Genomic DNA, 21384 nt, shown 5'->3' on the forward strand with positions numbered 1-21384 from the left:
CGACAGATCACAGATTCTGATATTTACCGTGGCAGAATCCGAGGGCGGTGAGGAAACAAACAAACGGAAAAATTAAGTCACGGTTCGCAAAATTCAGACGACACTGATCTTAACGGTGATCACCTGCGAGTCAGAGGAGCTCATCTCCGAGGGTTTCTCTGTGAGCGAGGAGTCGTCGGCGTTGGCGTCGTAGGCGCGCAGACTCTCCTCGTCGCTGTGGTAGAGCACGGAGGCGGGCGCGGGGCGCGGCGGCGGCTTCCCGGGCGCGGCGGGCTTGCGCCGCACCGACGCGCCGCCCTCGCTGTACAGCTCCATGGCCAGCGAGCCGCGCTCCTCGCGCTCGCCCGTCAGCTCCTCTAGGCTCTTCTGAGCTTCTTCTGCACGGTGGAAGCGAATCAGTTACTGCAGCCGCGTGTTATGGCCGAGCGTTTGGCGGCAATTATATACAATTTGTCAAATTATGGTTATGTTATCGTTCTAACAAAACGGATAAAATATATTTTTAATTGTATCTATATCATGCATAACTTTTTAACTAACTGCTCAATAAAAGTGTGAAAATATAAATTTGCGTGTCGGAATTTTATAGCTTACTTTTATATTTGTAACTCTTGCTTTTGACGCAAAGAATAGCTATGACGGTGATGATAATGACGACGGAAGTGGCGGCGAGCACGACCATGAACCACGTGTGTCGGTAGAAGGGTCGATATTGCAGATATCCGTACTCCAGGTACAGCTTCGAAGGTGTGACTATCACTTTTTCGTTGTAAGCTGGCTGGCTGATGCCGTAGGCGTTGTACGCGATGACCCGGAACGTGTAAGCTGTCGACGGCAGTAAGCTCTGATACGAAATGGTGAACTCTTCTAACATTCCGTTGCTTGTTCTCGTGATGGTTTCCCAACGAGTGTCATCTGAAATTTAAAGTCGTTGTAATTAATGTTTGTAGAAACAAAAACCGGAAACTATTATTACTGAGAGATATTGGTGCACAAAAAAAAACATGAAAAACTCTATCTAAGTGTCGAGAAGGGTTAACTTGTGCACTCAGAGAACTTACAGGCCTGCCACGCTTCCTTGGCTGCATTAAAATGATGACTCTGTTTAATCATACAATATTGTCTCCAACATTTTACGCTAAGCTTTGCAGTATTTTGTCCGGTTTTCGCGAGTCGTAGACACAATTAAAACTACAATTACGATTTAATTTACCATAAATTTATCCGTATATTGCCTTAATATTAATTCAATTAGTAAAATGCAACATGGCAAACTTCACTTTCATTTACCTTTTCTGCGTGCCTCGATGTAATACCCGAGGAGCGGTCCGCGGCCGGAAAGGGTGTTGTTCCAGCGCAGACGCAGCGCCGCCAGCTCGGGCGCCAGCTGCAGCAGGCGGGGGGCGGAGGGCGAGCCGGGCTGCGGGCCGGTGCGCACGCGGGCCGCGCTCTCCGCGCCCGCACCCACCGTCACCGCACGCACGCTGAACCGGTACTCCGCCTCCTCCTCGAGCCCGCCCACAGCCAACCTTCGCTCTGTTACTTTTTGTTTCACCTGTTTGCTGAAACCTGAAACGTATACATTTACATCTGTGATTATATTTACTGCCCATTGGTATTAGGTAATAGAGCGTATTGTGAGTCCATTATAACTAGCAAACGTGCGCTACGTTTTAAATGGTAAGATTTTTAGAATGCGATCACGACTTCCAGCGCCCATCTTCATGCATGTCAGTAACATTGATGTTTTTATTTATTATTATTTATTTTATTTATTTATTTATGTACACACAAAAAGGAAGACATAGAACAGAGTAATAGGAAAATTATGTACAAAGGCACTGCTTATTTCTTTATGGACTGTGTATGGATTGCAGAAACCGCTTAACAAGAAACTGAATTATTAGAATAGCATGTACTCACGTTCGTCTTGTTGCACGGTCTCGTACGTGACGAGGTAGGCCTGCACCGGACCGTTGCGGCGGCGCGGCGGCTCCCACGCCACTACGAGACTGTTCATGGTGATGTCGGTGAAGGTAATGTTTCTGGGCGCGGAGGGCAGGCCCTGCATCGTTCGTGCCACTACGGCATTCGAACGCGGTCCATCACCGGCCGCGTTAAACGCCAACACCTGTGTCGTATACAAAATATACATAATTTTTGTGTATTTATTGCATTTACAATGAGTGATTATCGTCGCGCATGGACATCAGCTGTACCAGGGGCAAAACGAAGCCGATGCCTGCTATTAAGTGCTCTCCGCAAACCTCGTTTAGAGAAAGAAAAATATATTTATATGCATGGATTTGATAGGTTAAAAAAAAAGAAGTAAAAATAGTTTACCTGAATACGATATTGCGTGTATTTATCGAGAAAGACCAGCGAATGTGAAGTGGCCGTGGCGGGGACCACTTCTATTTCTTCCTCAACGCGTCGCCCCGGCTCCGGGTCTTCGGGTGATTCTGTCATTATGTAGAAAATCTGAAACATTAGATTTTTTTATTATCAGTGAATAACGCGCGACTAATTTCAAACCTATAATAATGAACAAATGTGTAAATTCTCTCGGAGCTAAACGTCAAGACTCGTCTATCTACGATCTGTATGCAGCGTCTCCTCAAGTACTTCGGACACGTGGCCCGACGAAATCCTGACAACTTGGAAAAACTAATACATAATTGTAGGTCACGTAGAGGGAAAGAGAAGTCGAGGAAGACTGCCAACCAGGTGGACGGACTTTGCCAAGGGGGCCACAAACACCAGCGTCCTGGGCGCCATTAAGCAGGCCGAATGCAGGTAACATTACAACCCTCAATAACGAGGAAGCGACGAAGAAGAAGAAGAAGAATAATAATGAAGCTACATTTATACATGTATTGGCTGGCGTGAATGCCTTACGAAGAAAAGTCGGTCATCGAGTGAACGAACTTTTTGTATAAATTTCGTTGCAAGCGTTTGCACGAAATGACAAATGAAGGATTCCCTACCTTTTAATTATACAATTTGAAAAAACAAAAGCATCCGTTTGCTTATTTTCAAATTAGATTTTTAAAACGGGTGAAAGAGAGAAGTATGTTTAGTCTGATTTTTCCGTTTATGTATATTATCTTCGATCAACAATAGTAACTAGATTTCGGGTCGGTGCATAAAATCCGTCTCGACAAATAACAGCGCACTTGAAATGTGAGCTCTTATTTTGTTTAGTTCACTTCAAACACAGCCAATGTCAACCCGTCTCACAATACCGTAGTGTGTATTCAAAAGTTGCAAAAATAAGGCCCGAAAAAGCAATTTAACGGCCGGAGTATCTTACTTTCGGTAAGTACATGAAGTATAAACTATATTGTAAGCTTTAAACTTATAAATAATATTAAATTTTGAACAAAATTACCGATTTTTAACCACCGCTACAAATGTTGGCCAAGGCTCGGCCAACACATGGACAAACTTTTGCTTAACAGAACAGTAAATGCATGGAGTAGATTTGTGTTGTAATAATTTTTTTAAATTTGTTAGCAGCACTTCAAAATTAGTTGGATATTTGGTTAATGCTGCTTTTGTGTCTGTTTGTTGGACTCTCATTAGATACTTAGCTTTCCATTTTTATTTTAGCTTTCCTAGCAATCACGTGTGCAGAATGGATCTCGATTGTCGCCAGAGAAACAAGAGATGACTTTTATAAGCCAGCTAAGAACTCCGTTTATTGACACTGGACATCTTTGCCTTCCGTGCTCACGGCTACTGAAATGTGGCCGAAACATTGTAATAAAAATACCACGCTTGAAACCGTTTAAACGTTGTTTTATTATGTGCACTGGTCGCGAAAACTTAAAAATATATATTACACAAAAACGTAACGCTAATAAAATATTAAGTAATGTATAGATACTAACAAACATACATTTCCAAAACATAAAAAGTAAACAGCTAAACTTTTACTTTAATTCATTAATAAATTATTTTAGTGTTAAGCGCGACTCCCTTACCTCCTGTAGTAAATAGAAATCGGCATTTCAAGAAGCAAAAATAAATAAAGCAAAACGATGTTAGTTCTCAGAGCAATTAAGGGAAAAGTTACTTTATTTGTTGCGCGTTAAGATTGATTTAACATTAAAAGTTGTTTAAAATATGTCTTTTTATTGGTAAGTGACAGGAGTAATTTATTGCTTTGCTCGTTTTATGTGACGAATGATCGTAAGTATTAGATAATGTTTTGGAGATTTGTGACTTTATTACTAGGTGCCATAGTTGTTATTAGTTTGAAAGTAAAAGTGTTTCAAAACTTTTTTCTCCGTTTGTTAATAAACGAATGTAGCTATATAAGTATATATTCACGCGGACAGTTTTTGCTTTAATTTTGTACGTATCCCTTTATCTAGTTACTATTGTTGATCGAAGTATATTATCATCTATAGTAATATGACATCAGAATAGTTTAATAAAATCGCCGATCACGTGTCACGATCAGCAAAGCGTTTTTCTTCTTAAATAAGCACAACTGTACATACCTTATAGCCTAGTAGATCTCCATTGCGGTGGTGCAGAGCGGGCGGCGCCCAGTTGAGCGTGACCTCGGTGGGGGACAGCGGCACGGCGGAGAGCGCGGCGGGCGGGGCGGTGGGCACGGCCTCGCCCACCCACACCACGGCCGGGGTGCCGGCGGGACCGGACCCCTGCGAGTTCACGCCGCACACGCTGATCTCGTAGTTACGGTCCACCGCCAGCTCCGTCAGAACAGCTTCTGAAGTCTACAATGCAATCAAAATTACATTTCAGTATCTCAGATTTTTTATTTCAAAAAGATTTTAATTCGATTTTAATAATCAACCAGGAATTTCTAAATGGGACTGTTTTGCTATACAATAGGCGCGATTCGTACACCGCACCGTGAGATGCTCCAGTTGTATACGCGTATCCGGGTAATAATGGGACCAATCATAACTAATGATCAATAATGTATGACGAATTTTTAGGTATTTTTCAAAGTAGCTCAGAGTTCAAAGGTTTATCTACAGCATTAAACTATCCATACTATTCCATACCTTTACACCGGTCACTTCAAGTTTCATGGTCTGTTGCAATGCAGTAGGGAAGTCTGTGAGTGGTTGATAAAATATTCGGTACCCTCCCGTCCGAGCATCACCACTCCAGTACTGTTCAGACAGCGGCGTCCACTGCACGCGCACGCTGTTCGGAGTTATTGGAACCACGTGCAGATTCTCAACGGCTTTACTCGGAGCTATTAAAAAAATGCATCTAATTGTAATTTAATTCATTTGATCAATTTTTACTGATGGTAGGACGTCTTGTGAGTCCGCACGGGTAGGTACCACCACCTTGCCTAATTCTGCCGTGAAGCAGAAATTCGTTTCGGTTTGAAGGGCGAGGCAGCCGTTGTACTTTTATAAGTGAGACCTTACAAACTCATGTCTCACGGTGGGTGGCGGCATTTACATTGTAGATGTCTATGAGCTCCAGTAACCACATAACACCAGGTGGGCCGTGAGCTCGTCCACCCATGTATGGAAGAAAAAACAAAGATCAATGCTAATTCGGGTTTACTTTACATACCTGCAGGTAAGGTCCGAACAGTTTCAGTAGCGTTACTGTAGCGACTGGGGCCCATGTCGTTGGTGGCTCGAATCCTGAATTGATAGCCGGTATAGGGCTTCAAGCCCTCAGCGGTGTAGGATGTGGCAAACGGATCTATTCTCTCAGGGATAGTTTGCCACGTGCCTCCTTCCTCCTTTTGCTGAACTGTGTAGTACCTGTTGAATTTGTTCACTGGTTTGTTATTATTGACCGGTTTAATAAGGGAAGCGGAGGTTCTTACTACAGAAACAGCCGGAAGACTGCCAGAGAGGCCGTCCCTTGTGTATTTGCGAAAATTCATGTAATACTGTACTCTTATAACAGAAGTGTTTGTACACTGAATACAAACAAATATGCATTTAAAAATGGTGTTAAATGTAACTTTAAATCACTGATTTTTTTGTCAGTACATATTATTATATCTGTTTATTAATCCATGTTCTCGTCGACTTTGCTGGGTCACGCTTTGACGATTGGAAGAATGAGATGTTATAGTGTTAGTTAGAGCCAAGTAAACGTTCTTGACTATGCCAGCTGGTATTTATAAAGATGACATTGATTGGGGTTGCATATCGAAGGCAGTCGGTCACCTGAGCGGCGCGTATCCGTCGTCTCCGGGCGTCCAGGAGAAGGTGATGTGGTGCGGCTGCAGCAAGGAGCGCGCTACGTGCGGGCGCGGGGGCGGCAGGGGCGGGGAGCGGTTGGCCGTCGTCAGTACGAGCGCGCGGGCGGTCACCCCCCAGCCCAGTCGCGTCTGAGCGCGCACGCTGAACACGTAGTACTGCTCCGACGACAACTCTGTCGCTCTGTGGGTGCGTGTTTCAGTTGTCGTATTTATCAAACGATCGATATTCATTTCAGACGTAAATTGCTTTATAAGATGCATCTTCATGCCGTAAGCGAAAATAAATTGTATAATAGCCGGCAAACTTCTTGAGCATTTGTTGACGTAGTGGGGGTAAGTTTGCGCATGGTACATTCACGTGCAAAAACATTATTTACTCTACGTCATAATGCAATTAAATTATTAAAATCAACATATGTATTTATTTATATATTTATTAGAACATCAACAAAAAATATAGGTTAATAATTGTAATAATTTAATCTTGGGGTAAAATAGATATTCCTTCTATTAAGTCAAAACTAGAGCTGTTGCCAGGTCTTGATTCAGTTGAAGCGAAGCTGGTATTTGTAAAAAATTTTTTCGTTATCATAATCTTGACCATCATCATCACTGTTTTCATTACCCGAGTCGCTATCATCGTGATGAGTCGACATAGGGCTCATCGGTGTAGTTTACAACTCGGTCGGTTCGGTCTATTTTGTGTTCTTTTTTGTCTATAATTAATTATTTTTTGAAGATATTCCATTCGTAGTAATCGAATGTAACTTTTTTCAATTACGAGCTTCCGATTATTTTCTGGGTTTTTTTTCCATCTGAAGTCTAGCTCTTTCATAATACGTCGTAAACTTCATACCGAGCCATTAAAATTTATATCTTCTTTAAATTTTTCGAAGCCTTTCTACGGTACGGAGTTTCGCTGCTTGTTATGTAGTTATTATGATTACATCTTTTTATTACAGATTGAACGAAACTTTCCATTCCGGTAACTTTCTTCTTCCCTGATCTTTTCTTACCCGGAGTCCGAAACACGGCGAGCAAGCCAGAGCCTTTAGCTTCGTTAATAATGCACCTAACAGTTCTCACGGATATTTTTCTTGCTTCCGAAGACAGTTTTACTTTTTCCATATCATTCTTCCCCTGTTTTATAATGAAGCAATATACGTCGTATACAATTTTTCTACCCTTTCTTTTGAATACTACACCAGTTTGTCGCGGCATAGTGTATTTTTTATAAAAAATCAACAAACACTCAACAAATAGCAATGGCAACAAAGTCAACAAGCAATTATAACAAATACTTAACGATTAATGACGATAGACTTTTCACTGTACGCAAGCGTACTTTTGGGAGCAAGCGGAATGAGGGCGCGGTGCGGGACGCAAGGTTCGACTGATCTACCAATAACGCGCTCGATACGATTTCCCCTGCCGCCGCGCCTCACCCTCACCACCAAAGTGATCTAAAATTCGGTTCTGCGCAGTAAGGTCATTTGCTCAAGAAGTTTGCCGGTTACTATACCGATTAGACGACAAAATTTGAATCGGTCTGGGATCGGTCAATTTAAATATTTAGACAAGAGTATTAGCCAGTTAATTAGTACTTGTACAATTAGTAAAAGAGTAGTACGCTCAAATTGAGAAACTGTTAAGTCGGTTAAAATGCAAAATATAAATCAAAATTTATGTTATGTTGTTTAATCCTTAATAAGAAAATAGCTGGAATTTAAATTGGTTTTATAAAATAATCGAATAGCTTATTGTCTTACCTAAATGTGCGGTCTGACGGTAAAAATTCTCTGGAGAACATGTGCTGCGTGGAACTATTGAGATGGTACACGACTTTGTAAGCGAGTATCTCGCCGTTCGGGTCCTCCGGTACATCCCATATGATCCGAGCTGTCGTAAACGTGACATCGGGGAAAGAGACGTTGGATGGGGGCCCCGGTGCTGCAATTTACAGTAGGTTTTAGTTTTTTTTAATTTATTTATTAAAAACGTCTTTTTTGACATTGTACCACACGCGATCAGGGCGTTTCTGTTATTAAGGAATTATCAAAAGCCATCGCCATACATGCGAGCACATAGGCAACGTGGAAATGGCCATCTTGAGATATGAGGTCTTAGTCTCAAAAACATACACAATATACATGTGTAATGTGATTTTGCTGTTTCTTTTATGCTGTTCTTGTGTCGTTGTTGGTTCATTGATATGAGTAAAGCCATTGATTTTTGTGAATTACATGAACGTATTGTATTAAATGAAAAAGACGAATACTTACTGTCTTCAAAAGTCCTTGCAGTAACCGGGGGGTCGCTGAGTGCTCCGTCGCCCAGCCTCGTGTAGCCGAGCACTTGTATCTGGTACACGACGTATTTCCTGAGCTCGGTCAGTGTGACAGTGTGCGTCTGATTGGAGGGTATTGCTTGACATTCGATCTTCTTGTGTTCGGGGCGCGGCGGCGGCGTCACGGCCGCGTAGCACACCTTGTAGCCTTCAATGAGACCGTTTTGATCTTGTGCAGAGATGTCGCCCCACAAGACCACCACCGTAGTCGATGAAGTGGCGTTCGCTGATACGTCGCTCGGGCCTCGTGATGGCACTAAAACGTTAATACACACACACATTTTATTGGTTTGTAGAATTGCCTTTATGGTGTAGTGACCGAATCTATGGTTTATTTTTTAAGTTAAATCTTGCACAGCATTGTAATTTTAGACTTGTTTGGTGATGAAACGGAAACTACACTCAAATACTAAACAGTAAACAGAGACAAATATATACAGCTATAAGCTTCATCTTTAGAGGGATATAATAATTATAAAGGTTTCACTTCTACCGTGTGTCAGCTACACACGGGTTTTTTACTAACATTGAGCAGACAACCTTACGAACTATTTGATTACCTACATCAGTTTGGGAACATTTCTGTTGCAGCCTGGGTAATAACTTTGCAGCAACAGGAAGACCAAGCTGACAATGCATATGAGTTCATAACGCTAGCATCTACGTTTACCATATTCCAAAAGTAGAATAGACGAGATGAAAATATACTCACCAGCTTCCCTGGTCCTCTCAAAAGCCGTAGGACTTTCGGCTGAAGTGCCCACTTCGTTTATTGCAGTCATACGTATTTCGTAGACCGACCACTCCTCCAAATTGGCTAAGACATGTGAATTGGCCGTGTGATCTTCGATAATGCTATGAAGTGTGTCATTTGTTCCGCTCCTCTTGTACGTTATGTTATAGCCTTTAGGGTTACCGTACCATTCGCTCTGCTGTAAAGGCTGCAAAAAGTTTATTTATATACATAAATGCGTACGTGCATTTTCAATATTGTTAGTGGCAGACGACTTAGTATTACGGGATTATTTTGTCTATGACTTTTGGATTCAGAAATATTAAATAATCTTTTTATTGCATTCGTATTTAAAACACGATAAACCTAAAAATAAATAAGTACAATTAAAAATATACTGTCATACACACGGAAATCTATGTGGCACTTGAATTGTTAATGTCGGATGTCAGTATAATTGTCTTAAAACTTTAAAAGGTGTCATTACAAAACAACCTAACCATTATTTTCCTAGACGTCACCTGTGTGTTGAAATTTGGAGAGTTAAGTATTACGAATCAATGGAACCGATAGTTCTCACTCGGGGACCATTTAACAAATGATGAATACTTACAATCCATCTCACTCTCAAGTTATTGGCACTGACGGCGCGAACCGTGACGTTCTTGGGGGGATGACGCGGAGGCGCCTGGATGGTCTGAAACTCCTTACAGGGCTCCGAAGGTTGAGAGGATCCTACTACATTAGTCGCTATCAAGCGCAGTCTGTATGTCGTGAAGGGGACCAAGCCGGTGACCAGTATGGATTGAGCTTCTGGAGCGTTCACTTCATAGATTGTAATCCAAGACGAGTTGCGTGCCGTTTGCGCCTGTCGAAAACAAATTATTAATTAAATTACACCAAATTTTTTAATTGAGTAAATTTAAGACGTAATTAGCCAATTCCCTTTCATATATCGAGGCTTGAAAGGCAAACGTGACTAAGCGACAATGCGTGAACTTTACAGTAGACTAATTCAACACCTGAAAACAAAATTTATTTTAACGAATCTAGCTTTAGTAGAATCTAGCTAGTAACTGTAGGATTGAAATTATTTTAATAGACCTTAAAATATATTTTTTTGCGCATCGAATATGGTTATTGCCTATCATTAATGTACAAAGCAGTTATTGTCGCTTAGGCCTGTTTGCCTTTCAAGCGTCGATATGAAGATAGCTAACTAGCAGTAAGCTGCAACTTGGCTGTTCCTCCTGGCATTGCTGCGTCCATGGGCGACGGTGATCACTTATAATCCAGTGGGCCACGTGCTAGTCTGACTATAATGACAATTAAAAAAGATAAAAATGGTAGAAAATTACATGCATGGGTCAGCGCACGTAAGCACCAGACTAAGTCGTAAAATATCATCAATCTATTCTGCGAATATCTAAGGACACAGAATGTGTCAAAAATTTTAATTTTATAAGAGAAATTGTCAACATTTATTATTATGACTATTTTGTTCAATTTTATTTAAAACTATATTTATGTCTGAGCCGTTTCTATATGTCTGCCGTTAAACCCCTTCTACCGCACTACATAGGCACTGAAAATTTCGGGAATTAACGAAGTGACACAACATTACTATTTAAAAATGTATTTATTGCTTTTCGAAGTATTCTCCGCGAAATTAGACACAATTTTCCATACGATGGAACCAATCATTGAAGCAACCATTCCATTCGGAAGTTGGGGTCTCCAAAATGGCCGTTTTGTAGGCGTCCACAGCTTCTGTCGACGCAATTTATTCTTTATTTTAGGGAAAGTATAGAAATCATTAGGGCTTAGGTCGGGGCTGTACGGCGGATAGTCTAATAATTCTATGTTTTCTTGCTCTAAAAACTCTTTTGTTCTGTGCGCGGTGTGAGAACTCGCATTGTCGTGATGGAGGATGATGCGGCGGTTGCAGTTCTCTTTACGGAGTTCAGAAACGACCTGTGGCAAACAAATGCTAGCATACCATTCTGCATTAACCGTTCTTTGTCCCTCAAGAGGAATAGTCGTAACATGGCCGGTTTTGGAGACAAACGTGGCCACCATTTTTTTTGCAACACTCCGTGAACGAACGATTTTTGTTGGCTTTAACTCATTTTCGAACACCCAAACTCGTGACTGGTTTTTTGTTTCGGGTTCGTACGCGTATATCCAGGATTCGTCACCTGATACAATGTTTTATACAGCATTTGAGGATCCTGCGTGGAATCTTTCGAGAGTTCTGACGCACCAAGTAACGCGAGCCGCTTTTTGCTCTTCACAGAGCGAATGCGGTATCCATCGGGAAAACAACTTTTTTACACCTAATTGTTCATGCAAGATTATTTGTATTTGACTCATGCCAATGTCTAAAGTTGCCTGAATTTCGCGGTATGTCACATGTCGATCTTCCTCAATCAGCTTACGCACAGCATCAACGTTTTCTTGGGTGACTGCAGTTTTTGGACGACCTTGACGGGGATCATCACTGAGCTTGACACGTCCACGTTGAAACTCAGCAAACCAGCGATAAATTGTGGTTTTGGATGGGGCTTCATCACCAAATGCAGAAATCATTCGGTCAACACACTGTTTTTGTGTTAAACCACTTCGAAAGTCATAATAAATCATCGCTCTTGAATTTTCTCGAGTCAATTCCATTTTCTCAACGACTAAACAAGTTTGACAAAACCTCGTGACAAGACCGAGATTCTTTTTTTAAATAAATAAATGGTATTCGATTTTTAAAACCAAGGAGTTTTCAATTAAAACGATTTTAATATGACAGGAACAGTGGAAATATTCCATTCCCGATACTTTTAGTGCAGCCCTCGTATGAAACGATCAGATGATACTATTACAGAGATTGTTATTTGTTTCGGTACGTTGTTTTACCTGCACGGTCCACAGCGATATAGAAGAGTTGCCGTCGAAGCCGGGGGTGAACTGCAGCAGCACAGAGAAGGCGTCGATGTTGGAGAGGGCGAGGTTCCGCGGCGCGTCGGGCAGCACGGGCTCCACGCCCGACTGGATGGTGGCCGCGCGGGCCGCGCCCGACCCCACCGCCGTCATGCCACACAGCCAGAACTTGTAATGGGTGCTCGCCTGGAAGGAACAGACAACACTTAATGGTATTTTTATTGCCTTCGATAACAAACGAACACACGGTCCAGCTGATATTGGCCATCGTAGCCCGTGGACATAGGCACAGCCCAGCCGCTGCCTATCGCTTAAGACTCCATTACAATAGCGATTGGAAGATATATGGTAACATTCTGTCAGCACCATGGAGAAGAGTTCAATGCAGATCCAGATAGTGTACCAAGAATATCCAGGATGATAAAGATAATACTACAGATTAGGTTATGTAACGACACATCGTTTTGGCTCAATAAAGTTTAAAACTACTTGACCAAATGTGTACTCAATTATTTTTTGTTTTGACAATTCAAGGTTTTTTTTTTTTTAAACACATACTTGCAATTGTTCGACTTTGATGCTCGTAACGTTTGGCGGTAGGACCTCTTCTTTGTAAGACTTCGAATTGTTTATTATTTCATAAGACAGTTTGTAGCCGAGCAGAATACCGTTGGACTTTTTCGGTGGACTCCACGACACTCTTACTGCGCGGTCTGATATTTCATCAAAAAGCAGACTTCCAACTTCGTCGGGAACTGAAAATTTGCGAACACATTTGTTAACACGCTTTTATTAGCATTAGAACAAATATGCATGTGTGCATGTTTGTTTGTATGTAATATAATTTTTGAAAGTAATTTTCTCCGACTTCAAGACGTCTGATAAACTTGAATCAAGGACAGAGTATAATACAATAATTTTATAACTTCGCTCTAATATCTTGATCAGATCAAAAATATTAGTTCGGTTTGGTACTTATGCGTGTTCTTTTAGCCTTTTGTCCTACATCTGTTATTTTGAAATTTTATAATGTTATTGTAAAGAAATCCGCGTAAACAGTTTTTTACTGGTATTGTAACTATACTGAGACCTTAGAACTTATATCTCGAGGTGGGTGGCGCATTTACGTTGTAGATGTCTATGGGCTCCAGTTACCACTTAACACCAGGTGGGCTGTGAGCTCGTCCACCCATCTAAGCAATAAAAAAAACATTAAACTCACTGTCTTCTTTGGTCCTAACGACGAAGTAATCGCTGCGGGGTCCGTCTCCTGGTTCCGTGAAGCACAACACCGTGATATTGTATTCCGTGAACCGCTCGAGGTCATCTATTATGGCCGACTGTTCGGTGAGGGGGTCCAGCAAGTTGGGCGGCACACTTGCTAATTTCTGTTCAACGTTTTCGTTCTCTGCGTCGTCCCATTTCCACGCTTGAATCTTATAGCCCTGTTCGAGAAGATTGTTCTGTTATTGAAACATGCTAACGTTAACAGGTAAGGCTTGAAATGGGCAAACAAGATTCAAAATCATCTTTGATATAAGGGATTGTTAGGTTATATATCAATGTAGTGTGAATTTTATTTTTAAAGTGAATGTGAACGAGCTTTTAGTTTTCGTCTTACATACAATTTCTTACATGCAGAGATTCGTTAAGTTTGAATTATTTCTTCTTTTTTTAAGGGATTTTATGGCCTGGTAACTAAGACCTTTAGGTCAAGTCTTATTTTAATTTTAATGATTTTTTTATACATGGATAATGATATTATGAAATTAAATGCAGTTGATTAATATGAAACATGGCATGAAATGAAATGAGATGATATGTGATGAAGTATAATCTCAGTAAAATGATGGTCATACACTGAGACTTTTTCATTGGACTTTTTGGAGGATTCCTAGAAGTTACATTCAGCGGCTTTGTTTCAATTTCCCACATTTGTGCACTTTCACCGATACTAAACAGTTAATAAATCACCCTTATCATACATTTAAACCTGAAGAAAGACTAAATAGACAAAATAAAACAAATCACACAACTTCACTCCTTGCGTTCCCGCGAAAAAGTCCTTGAATTATTTCTGCCTTATCGCCCACAGATTACGTAAATTATTTACTAGTTCCGTACCTGGTTGATGCCGTTAATTTTCTGCGGGTTCGGCGGGGTCCACGTGACCATGACCGCGGTCGAGTTGTACGCCTCACACCGCACGCTGTCGGGCGCCGCCTCGGGCACTCCCTCCTTCGTTTTGATAGTGTAGCTATCTGAGAATACTCCAACACCTTTGTCGTTGTACGCAGCAATCTGGATGTTGTAATCTTTCCACGTGATCAAGTCTTGTATTAAATAGTTCCTCTGTGCCTCGTTGGTGATGTTCTGGTAAGTCCAAGGGCTGTTTTCGTAGCCACGTAGTCTGTATCTAATGACGAATCCAAGAATGTGTCCGTTTCGATGCTCTTCTAAAGGAGGCTGCCATTGGGTTATTATTTCTGATGAAGAACGCGCGGAAGCTATGAATCCAACGGGAGGACCGGACGGCGCTGAAATAGTTCATCATTAAGTATGGTTTAAATTTGGTTCAACTAAAAACTCATCGCGCTGCAATTGAGTGCGTGTAAAGATATATAAAAGTGTTACGTAAGCACGGACTTATAATGCATGAAAAAAGTATCAAAATATGCAACATCAGTAACATGCAAAAAATAAAACATGGCGATTATAAAAATCTACTTGACTATGACATACAATATAGAAATTGAAGACAAATTGGGCAGAAAAAAAAGGTTTCAAAAACACAATTTATAACTGAGACTTCATTCTTAAACTATTACTAAAAATTGACGGAAACTGATAAATATCGCAAAAGGAAAACATACAGGTTGATATTACATCAATCGTACCTTGGCAGCATATAAAATCTTCAGCCGCTTGATCACAAAGAAAATACACTTAAAATTATGTGAAAATGACATTTTTGTTTGAAAACAAAGATGACAAAAAATTGTTTAATATTTGATTTTTTTAATTTCATATTAATGAAGAAGTTTATTTACCTTCCTGTGGAAGGGTCAGCACGTCTGTCGGGTCCGACGGCGGCCCTTCCCCTACTGTGTTCACAGCTGAGACTCTGAACTGGTACGAAGTGGCGGCCTTCAAACTCGTCAATAAAGCCCAGCGTTGGGTCGAAGAAACGTTCATCGGTTCTGTTACCCAATTTAGCAATGGGTCCGGTATAGGTCCTAATCAGAGAGTGAATAAATACGTTATAAATAAATTAAAAAAAGCTATAGAATATGAATCACATGCATGAAGCAGTAATGTTATTTTTTGCCTAAACTTGTCTCTTTGCTATGCGAAATTGTTAAGTGGAGCCTCAGGATATTATAATCTTCATTGAATGGGATATCTAGTGTCTATTTTAAGGACATCTGTTCCTTCTATTTTAGTTGTAATTCTCAACATTACTAAAGAAATTATATCGTACCGAATTCGGGGACGACTCTCCTTTGAACTATAAACTTTTGGATCGGTGAGTTTCCGTCAAAACCGGGTGTCCACGATATGTTGACGGCGCGCTGAGAGGCCGCCTCCAGTCTCATTGCGCGGACGTTTGTCGGTGCAAAGGGCAGCTCGATGACGGAGAGGACCGCGTGCCGCGTGTGGTTGCCGCCCGGTGACGTCACCACGCACGTGTACTCGCCGGCGTCGCTAGCGCGCACCGCCTGCACTTGCAGTGCCCCGTCCGCCGACACTATCACCCTGGAGCCAGCTGTCATCGGCCTACAGTTACAAATATTTCGAATATCATTACAATACGCAATACTTCTCAAATTGTTTTTAACCCTTTTAGTGCTGAGCTTATTATCACATATTTTGCAGAAATTGCTAAAGGATTTTTGAAAAAAAAAGTAGGTACCATACAAAAACTTTACCTTAAAAAAAACAAAAATCAATGCTAAACTTACAGCAAAATAATTTTAAATGGTTATTTGCGAATGTTTTTACGTTATTAAAAACTTTATATTATACATGCGCGCTCTAAACACATTCGTACAGGTGGATACTTAATACTTTGAATCAAACTGAGTATTAGTCGGGATTCCGACGCTCCGCACTTTATACACATTAATAGAAGGTCGATCTATCGACGGTTCGCGCTCAAAGGGTTAAAGTACGTACCTTATATCATAAACTTCGAGCTACTATGGCGTTTTATAATAAAAACTAGGGTTTTGCACTTTAATCTTGTAATTTTTATTGTCACTATATTATTTCTGACATTTCGAATACTTTACAGTTTTCGTGGTCTACAACGACTGAAGAAATGTCGGAATGAATAAAATAAAAAAAATTAAATGCGAGATTAAGCTGTAAAGCTTGGTTTAATTATGTCTGCGACTCGCGAAAACCTAACTATATAATAATGAAATGAAGTTGATTAATATGAAACATGGCATGAAATGAAATGATATAGCATTGTATTTTTTACGTTTAGAAACATATAAATCTATCTGAATTTTTATGTTATGTTTGATTTCACTCAAACTGATCCCCAAATCAACATCGCAGCTATATTGATGAAATGTAAATGTCAAACATTTTTATTAGAAAATTAATTTAAATAATTTTAGCATTCGAAGATTTGTTTAAGATTACAAATAAAATTGTAGTTAGACACTCACTGCTTGTTGTGGAACCAATCAATATTGTATTTGACATTGGGATCGTTCGAAACTTTGCATTGCAACGTCGCTGTATGACCTAGAAGCACTCGAGTGTCCACAGGCGGAGCAATAATTTGAGTTCTCACTGAAATGGAAACAAATGCTTTAGATATCAACGAGGTATGTACAATTAATACATATCGAAGGTGAAAGGCTATGTGGTTTAAGCGACGTTTAATCTTTATAAAAGGTCCGTTTTATTTAGTATGAACAATTCGATGTTTTTAATTGAACTTCAATTAAGTTTACCCCATTCATACAGCTGCAAAAGTGTTTTGTTATGATATTTTTTCATTTTTTATAAAAATGTGACAACCTGCGACAATGACGGGGAGAGGGGTTCAAAAGTCCTAAAATTCGTGTGACGTATGGATGGCCCCTTTCAAGAAAACCGCGTTTTGTATAACATACAATATATTTATATAAAATTTTTGGAAATTAATTTTAAACCGTTAGAAGTTAAAGGGCAAATATTATTAATAAGAAAGTAACTCGGCCTGTTGTGTTTTCGGGCCCAAGCCAGTGAACCGATTTTGATGAAACTAACTCGGTATGGAAATAGTTTGAACCCTGTTAGAGAATATAGCCTACTTTACATCTCACTAAGCAAGGGTCTCCTCTCACGGAACATATACTGTAAGTTCGCGCGAGAAAATCTGCGGACGGTAAACTATTACGCAAATAAAAAAAAACAAATAACTTACTCACGATTATTATTGAAACAATATGGACTTAATAAATAATATACACGGGTTAGCATTTTTTTAACCCTCTTTACTATTGTTTCTTTTGATCGTTGCTCACATGTGTTACGTTAAAATAAGGACGCGACGACATGTTTTATTTATTTCACAAACTAAGAGTTTTGTTTTGAATACATTATGTAGAGGCATCCCTGTGTGCACTGTTAATTTCATCGATGTACACGATAAAACATACACTAGGTAGTATGAGTTTATAATTTGAATGTATAATATTCTTACCGAGTACTGTCAGATATGCCTCTCCAGATACGTTTCCGGCGTCGTTCGCACGAAGACACGTATATTTGCCGCTGTCTGCTGTTGTTGTGCTAGTTATCAATAAATCTCCATCTTCAAGAGCTTGCAGTCGTCCAGATAGATTTATTATTAAGGAGTCTAAAATTTTAAAAATTAAATAAAACTTGTTTTCTTTTTATTATAGATTTTACGTTTACTCAGAACCATATAGTCGTCCAGATAGATTTATTATTAAGGGGTCTAAAATTTAAAAATTAAATAAAACTTGTTTTCTTTTTATTATAGATTTTACGATTACTCAGAACCATATTATTATAGTCGTCCAGATAGATTTATTATCAGAGTCTAAAATCATAAAAATTAAATGAAACTTGTCTTTTTATATATAGATTTTACGTTTACTCAGAACCATATTACGTACCGTACTAATTAAATAAAAACATGTCGCTTTAAAAATGTTCTTTACTAATCTATCATCAAATGAAATCAAACAAACACCATTAAATTTACAAAGTGGTATAGTTCCCACAAACATTACATTATTAAGAGCAAAATAAAACGCGTGAGGGATCTCAATTAGCTATGGGTATTCGAATAACATTTCTCGGGCGTTACTAACCATTAAAGTACCAGGTAACGTTGGGAGTTGGTGCTCCGATGGCACGGCATGAAATAGTTGCGTCTTTCCCGTCGAGTACGGTCAGATTCGATGGCGGAGTCTGCATTATAGGCGGGGACGCTACAAGCCACGCACACACAAAGTTAGTAAGTACAAGAATACTTATAGCGATACTTCTTTTGACATTTAAAAAAAAAAAACACGTGTCCTGAAAAGTGTTAGTATCACACGGAAACGATTTAAATCTATCTATTATACGAGTCATGCAAACAATAATTATAAGAATTTAGAATTAAACGTCATGCACTGTCACTATTCTATCTCATTATGCAGGTGCTAAGACTAAAATTACGTTAAAATATAAGTTATAATCAAGTATTACCTAAGGTGTAAAGAAATGCTCGTGAAGTCGATATGGAAGTTCAACACAAACAAAAATTTTTTTCTACCCATCCGAAACAGTATACATTAACGGCCCGTAATCTAAAGAGAAGAAAGCTGACGATGACCCGTTTCACTGTGCGTCACATAGCTGCCTGTATGCCAGCTGATTTTCAATTGTATTACAAAGCGTGCATTTCCAAATAATTAAAATAAAATGAAAGTTTCCAGAAACAAGTTGACACCCCGTATAAGATCGCCAACGGATTCTTTACAATTTACAAGGGACTATTACAACTTCAGTAAACTTTGCAACTGTCAATACACTTGCAGAAGTCAGGTAGCTGAATGGTGAATATTTTATATGTGTTCCGTATTTTAGTGACTGAATAAACTTTCGCGTTCACGTTTCAATGTTTCTCTTTTTAATCATTTACATCCTTATTTATATATCTCTGTAAGTTGGTAAATTCAAATCGGATATTCGTCGAATTAGTACGTAGTGTGTCCCAGATTAAGTATTGAAATTTGATTGTTTAATTTTAATATACTATATTACAAAACACAATTACATATATTATTATTCTTTAAATTCGTTGTATAAAAGTGTCTATTTTCTAACGCAATAAAGAAGCAAAAAAAAGTGTATACTGGAATTACAAATAAAAATATTTTTAACGGAAACATAAGGAAAGCAAATTTCTGTGACAATATAAACCACTCAAACATCACTCTGTGCTTTAATGGAACTAATTTAAAATTATTCTTACTGCCGGTATCGAATTTGAATGTTTTTGACTTTTTGTCTGAGCTTCTCATTCTAATTAACTTCATATGACTGCGTGGTAATCGTCTAGTGGATGCTGCATGGCAGTGAGAACAGTTTCGTTATTACATATTAATTTGGTTCTTATAATACAACTCTTTATTTATAAATAGGTAACGACAATACTGTTAAGTATAAATTCATCCTCTGTTTGTTACCAGATATTATTTTTCGTTTAGTAGCTATTGACAAGCTTTAGTGTTTTATGAATGAAAAGTTTTGGAAAAAGTACAATTTTCTCTTTTATTTATCAACCGATTATATTTTATATACATACATATTAAAGTTTTAATAGATACGGTAGCAGATGTACTGTTACCGATAAATATTGGAAACAATCCTTTTTCCAAATATTCAAAAACACATAAGTAATACATATAACGATATTTGAGGTAAGAGAAAAAGTAATACATAAAATAAATATTAATATTTATGTCAGTCAGAGGTTATGGTCAAATTACGATCATTGGGCGAACACTAGTACAGCAAATTCTAAGCATAAAGTACATTACTCACTCTTTATTTTCAGCCACGTGTATATGGACGTTTCCCCGGCGTCGTTGCTCGCTATACATTGAAAAATACCCATGTCTTCCATTTTTAGATCGCTGATGACAAGTGATCGATCCACTTCGACTCTGTACCTGCCTCCGCCATCATCAACATCTGAGTTGTCCGATTCTCCGACTTCAGCACCTACACTCGCGATCTTTTTAGCGTCTTTATACCAAGTGATCCCAGGTAACGGTATACCTTGAACATCACATTCCAATACAATAGATTTTCCGAATTCTCCAAAAGTTTCGGATCTTAAATTCGTTAAGAATACTGGCTTCTCATAAACTGTGACTGTTGCGGATGCGGTAACAGTGGCAAAACCGCCGGTTTTCAACCTCGCTTGACACGTGTACTGCCCCGTGTGGGTTAAGTTAGCAGATATAAGGGATAGAGTTCTATTCCATTGGTCGTTTAAGTTAAATGTAATTCCTGCTAGATCGATCATGATACCGTCTTTGAACCATAAAGTCTCTAATTCGTGAAGTGGTCTCGCATTTGCGATACAGTACAAGTCAGTGTATTCTTGTCCTTTTGTTATTGTGGTATCCTCTGGTTTAATAACGATTTCCGGTGGTATTTCTTTGTCATCAGCACCGTATACATTTAATTTGATATAAGGACTGTTTTCTTCTTTACCTAGTTGTGTATTTATAGCTCGAACTCTGCAATATAAAATAAGGTTTTGCCAAAAATATTTTTTTTTGTTATTCAGTTGCGATATTGTAATTTAGATGGTATCGTGGTAAATGTACTCTATTACAAACCGATATGATCTTTCATCTTCATGATTCGCACATAATATGACTAGTTGATGTTTCCCAGTTACTGCATATTTTTGATCGTATTTTAAAGCTCCATGTTGATCTTGCCAAATAACCGAAGGGGATGGTTCCGATTCAATATGGGGAAATTCAATTATAGCTGCCCTACCAGATTCTACACTTACGACTGTATCAGTTATGTTATCGAATACTCCCATATCTGTAAAGACATGTTTTGTGGTATTATTGTGCAATCAAAGTTATTTTTAACTTATTATATCATTTAATA

The 21384-nt window shown here is 39.2% G+C and overlaps 1 protein-coding gene across 2 annotated transcripts in view; it reads right to left on the minus strand.

Annotated features, from left to right (window-relative positions):
* LOC101741950 (protein sidekick) overlaps nucleotides 1-21384 on the minus strand; it is a 41409-nt gene that overhangs the window by 2892 nt on the left and 17133 nt on the right. For both annotated transcript variants that reach the window (XM_012689255.4, XM_062670600.1), the window contains 24 exons: nucleotides 21099-21315; nucleotides 20293-20996; nucleotides 18570-18689; nucleotides 17933-18088; nucleotides 16908-17034; nucleotides 15710-16005; nucleotides 15279-15464; nucleotides 14353-14765; nucleotides 13451-13673; nucleotides 12787-12983; nucleotides 12205-12414; nucleotides 9911-10165; nucleotides 9277-9505; nucleotides 8500-8820; nucleotides 7987-8167; nucleotides 6183-6398; nucleotides 5572-5768; nucleotides 5043-5239; nucleotides 4509-4748; nucleotides 2344-2481; nucleotides 1924-2131; nucleotides 1291-1569; nucleotides 595-915; nucleotides 124-377 (listed from right to left, as the gene is read on the minus strand). In XM_012689255.4, the coding sequence (XP_012544709.2) occupies nucleotides 124-377; nucleotides 595-915; nucleotides 1291-1569; nucleotides 1924-2131; nucleotides 2344-2481; nucleotides 4509-4748; nucleotides 5043-5239; nucleotides 5572-5768; nucleotides 6183-6398; nucleotides 7987-8167; nucleotides 8500-8820; nucleotides 9277-9505; nucleotides 9911-10165; nucleotides 12205-12414; nucleotides 12787-12983; nucleotides 13451-13673; nucleotides 14353-14765; nucleotides 15279-15464; nucleotides 15710-16005; nucleotides 16908-17034; nucleotides 17933-18088; nucleotides 18570-18689; nucleotides 20293-20996; nucleotides 21099-21315 (5885 nt within the window). The remainder of the gene's footprint in view (nucleotides 1-123; nucleotides 378-594; nucleotides 916-1290; nucleotides 1570-1923; nucleotides 2132-2343; nucleotides 2482-4508; nucleotides 4749-5042; nucleotides 5240-5571; nucleotides 5769-6182; nucleotides 6399-7986; nucleotides 8168-8499; nucleotides 8821-9276; nucleotides 9506-9910; nucleotides 10166-12204; nucleotides 12415-12786; nucleotides 12984-13450; nucleotides 13674-14352; nucleotides 14766-15278; nucleotides 15465-15709; nucleotides 16006-16907; nucleotides 17035-17932; nucleotides 18089-18569; nucleotides 18690-20292; nucleotides 20997-21098; nucleotides 21316-21384) is intronic.

The sequence above is a fragment of the Bombyx mori genome, chromosome 10 (assembly GCF_030269925.1).
Source record: "Bombyx mori chromosome 10, ASM3026992v2".
Taxonomy (NCBI): domain Eukaryota; kingdom Metazoa; phylum Arthropoda; class Insecta; order Lepidoptera; family Bombycidae; genus Bombyx; species Bombyx mori.